Here is a 3,579-nt window from a genome sequence, read left to right as displayed (position 1 = left end):
GATCTAGACTGTTCTCAGTGGTAGTAGATGACAGAACGAGGAGTAATGGTCTCAGGTTGCTGTGGGGGAAGTTTAGGTTGGATATTAGGAAAAACTTTTTCACTAGGAGGGTGGTGAAGCACTGGAATAGGTTACCTAGGGAGGTGGTGGAATCGCCTTCCTTTGACGTTTTTAAGGTCAGGCTTGACAAAGCCCTGGCTGGGATGATTTAGTCGGGGATCGGTCCTGCTTTGAGCAGGGGGTTGGACTAGATGACCTCCTGAGGTCCCTTCCAACTCTGATATTCTATGATTCTATGAATTACACAACAAAGCAAGATGGGCTCTTGCTTTGCTTCAGTTTGTTCTTATATCTCACTGACTGGCAATGCCCCTCCCCTTATATACCCGCGAGGGCGTGGCTGACCACGTTCTAGGAGGGTCGAGGAGACTGTCGTTTTCAGGAAGTCTGCAAAGTTCCATGAGATTCTACAAAGGTCCAGAAAATTCTAGGACAGTGGTTATCAACCTGCGTCCCCCAGGCTGCTTGCGGTCCGATCAGCACAGAGCTGCGGCCCATGTGACATCCTCCGAGCCGTACAGGTAGTGTTGGATGCAGCCCGCATAACAAGGATACGGCCCACAATAGGTTGAGAACCACTGTTCTAGGAGGCTAATGCAAAGTGAATCTCCTCAGGAATACCTGAAACATGTCACTTCAAACATTCGACTTTCCCTTTTGTCGCCAACCATACAAACAGCCCCCCGAGCCTGGTGACCCCAAAGCCTGGCACCGCAGGCGGTCCCCTGGGACACTCGCCCCTAAATCCAGCCCTGCCCCTCAATACTCTCATGGGTCAGCAGCGGAGGCTCTGAAATGTCAGCTGCGGGGGAGTGTGTCACCTTTAACTACAGAACAACAGCAAAGCACAAGAGAGTTTGGGTGCTGAGCCTGGGGCAGCAAGATGGGAGGAGGGCAGCCAGGCAGGGGAGGGGCCGGGGGGAAGCAGGGCAGGGCCAGTGGGCAGAGCTCATTCCCTAATTTAATTATAGTTAATTGATGGCAGGAGTGTGTAATAGAGGGTGATGCCAGGGGACGGTCTTGGGTCCTGCCGGGTTTTAAATGAGGAGAGGAGAGTTGGGGAATAACCCAGAGCCAGGCCTGGGGCGAAGGGTGAATGTAGCTTTCTTGCCGCCCCAGAACCCCGCCCTCCCCTTAATCCTACTTGGGGCTTTGGAGCCAGGGGTTGTGGACATTGCAGAAGGGTCTGTCCGTGCAGCACTGGGTGGTCTCCTTGTAGTCGTAGTAGTTGAACACTAGGTCGTCGCAGATTGCAGTGCAGCCCCGCTCCACCCGCAGGATCTGGCTCTCTAAAGAGGGAAAGAGACCTGAGCCCCCAGGGCTGGGTGCCAGGGACAGACCCCTCTTCCCAGGGTCAGGGGAATCCACCAAGTGAGCTGCCCTCCCATCTGTTGACTCTCAGGAGCCGGGGCTCCTCTGTCACCCCCTTCCCGCGGCTCAGGACCCTTCTCTGTCCTTAGAGGACTCCCCCACCCCTCTCCTCTGCCCCAGTGTCCCGTCACCTTCATGGACTAAGGGTGGAACTTCCAGCCTGGGGGAACATTCCCCGAGCGCCGAACCAGCGAGCATACCGGGTAGCCACAGCGGGGCGAGCAGCGGGAGAGGCCAGCCCCCCTGAGTAAGCGCCCATCCAAGACGCTAGCCATGTAGACTTGGTGGGGCCTAGCCCCTCACGTCTCACTGTGCGCGCTCAGTCAGAGCTAGCGTGGGGACCTCTCCCCCGCCCCGTGACTTCCCGCCCCCGACCCACTCGTAGGGCAGACGTACCCTAAAGGATGAACACCGTTCCCCAGTGCCATAGCCGGCATGGCCACAAGAGGTCACTCGAGGGTAAGGCGATCACTTCTCCCCTCCTGGGGCTAACCGCCCCAGAGATGGGGCATCTTTTGCTCACTGGGCTGCACAGAAACGCAGGGACTGTCTGCACTCGTGTCTGGCGCCGTGGGCAGGATCGGACTGGGGCAGCTGGCCCCTCCCGCCGCTCGCTCCGGCTACGCGTCTGCTGTCCGTGTGCTAGCTGGAGCAGAGCTATGGGTGTATCTCCTTGAGCTGGACATTTCCCCTCCTAGGATGACCAGATGTCCTGATTTTATAGGGACAGTCCTGATATTCGGGGCTTTCTCTTATATAGGCTCCTATTACCCCCCCACCCCCTGTCCCGATTTTTCATGCTTGCTGTCTGGTCCCCCTATCCCCTCCAGCCCCAGGCTCGATGTACCCTCAGTCACTCACTCACCAGAAGTGATTTTGCGGGTGAAGCAGGATTCGCCCGGAGCTGCCGTGCAGGTGTATTGGCTTATCTTACAGGTGCCATCCTGTAACAGCTTGAAACAGCCGTTGCACTGGAGAGGATCAGCTGTGAAGAGGCGAGAAAACGGAGAGTAGGCAACGAGCAGCCGGAGCAGTGACTGGACACAGCCATGGACTGGCCACACTCAGTGCACAGGTGCGTTCCCAGTCTCCTGGAACCATCCAACCCCCATTGTTGTCCTGCTCCGGTTCATTTCATCCCTCTGTGGGCAGGTCACCGCTGGGCCAGCCTGGCTTTTCAGGGGCGGCTCTGTCCCTCCGCCAGAGCACGGGCTGCCCTTTAGGTAGATACTTCGTTGTAATTGAATTGCCCTCGCTAAAGAACACAGGCCAGACCTCAGCTGATTGGACTGGCACCAGCTGAGGCTCTGCCCCATCACGGGTGGAAATCTCCCCTCTTTGGGTTTTGTTTTGGGACTTACCCGTAGCTAAGCAGAGCAGGGCTGGCAAACCCAGAGCCAGGATCTTGTTCATCTTTAGTTTTCTCTCTGCCAACCCAAGGGAGGAGCTGTGTGGTCGTGTCAGGTGAGTGAGGAGCTGAGCCAGGGCTGCAAACCTGGTGCACTGGCTCCCAGGGAGGACAGAGATGGATTTATACCGCCAGAGGCTGGGGGAATTACTAATTACAATCTAATGGTCACTCTGCAGCCCAGAGCAGAACATTCCCTGCCCAGGTGAGTGGCTCTGGCAGGTGACTCCCCAGCCCTGCCTCCCCCAAAGGCACAAGTGGGAGGGAAGTGGCAAAATGCCATGGCTGCTGGGAAAGAGGGACGAGACCTGTTCCTGTGTCATTGTGGAGCTCTCAGCTGGCCTGTTGGTTCGCTTTGTGTGTGTATGATTCTGTGCAGCTAATAAACGTGTTCCCAAAACTGCATGCTCACAGGCTCTCACATGTCTGCATCCATGAGTGTTTGGCTTCACCAGCCCCATTGCTCACCCAAAAGCACAGAGCCATGCCCTGTACCAAAGGGACTTCTATGGGAGTTAGGAGGCAAGAAATTGCAGCCCCTAACATTACAGATGGAAACAGAGAAGAACCAGAGAGGGGACCCCTGAACTCGATGGCACAATGGGCCTTCTGAAAGGAAGATGCCAGGATGACCCTGCCCAGATGGTATTCACAAAACATGGCTGTAAGAGCAGATCCTGACCTTCATGATGCTCCTTCCCTGGGTAGCTCTCCTCTGGGCGCACATGCCCCCCAGACCA

General features: G+C 56.4%; 1 protein-coding gene across 1 annotated transcript; it reads right to left on the bottom strand.

Annotated features, from left to right (window-relative positions):
• Positions 1-1,200: 1,200 nt before the first annotated feature.
• Positions 1,201-2,844, bottom strand: LOC141975857 (urinary protein 1-like). The gene is made up of 3 exons (XM_074936522.1): positions 2,793-2,844; positions 2,297-2,416; positions 1,201-1,349 (listed from the first exon to the last, which is right to left on the bottom strand). The coding sequence occupies exons 1-3, from the start codon at positions 2,842-2,844 to the stop codon at positions 1,201-1,203; spliced, it is 321 nt and encodes a 106-aa protein (XP_074792623.1).
• Between the last annotated feature and the right edge of the window lie 735 nt (positions 2,845-3,579).

Source organism: Natator depressus, chromosome 22 (genome assembly GCF_965152275.1).
Source record: "Natator depressus isolate rNatDep1 chromosome 22, rNatDep2.hap1, whole genome shotgun sequence".
In the NCBI taxonomy this organism is placed as follows: Eukaryota; Metazoa; Chordata; order Testudines; family Cheloniidae; genus Natator; species Natator depressus.
Note: the sequence above shows the minus strand (reverse complement) of the source record. Positions and strands in the feature narration are given on the sequence as shown.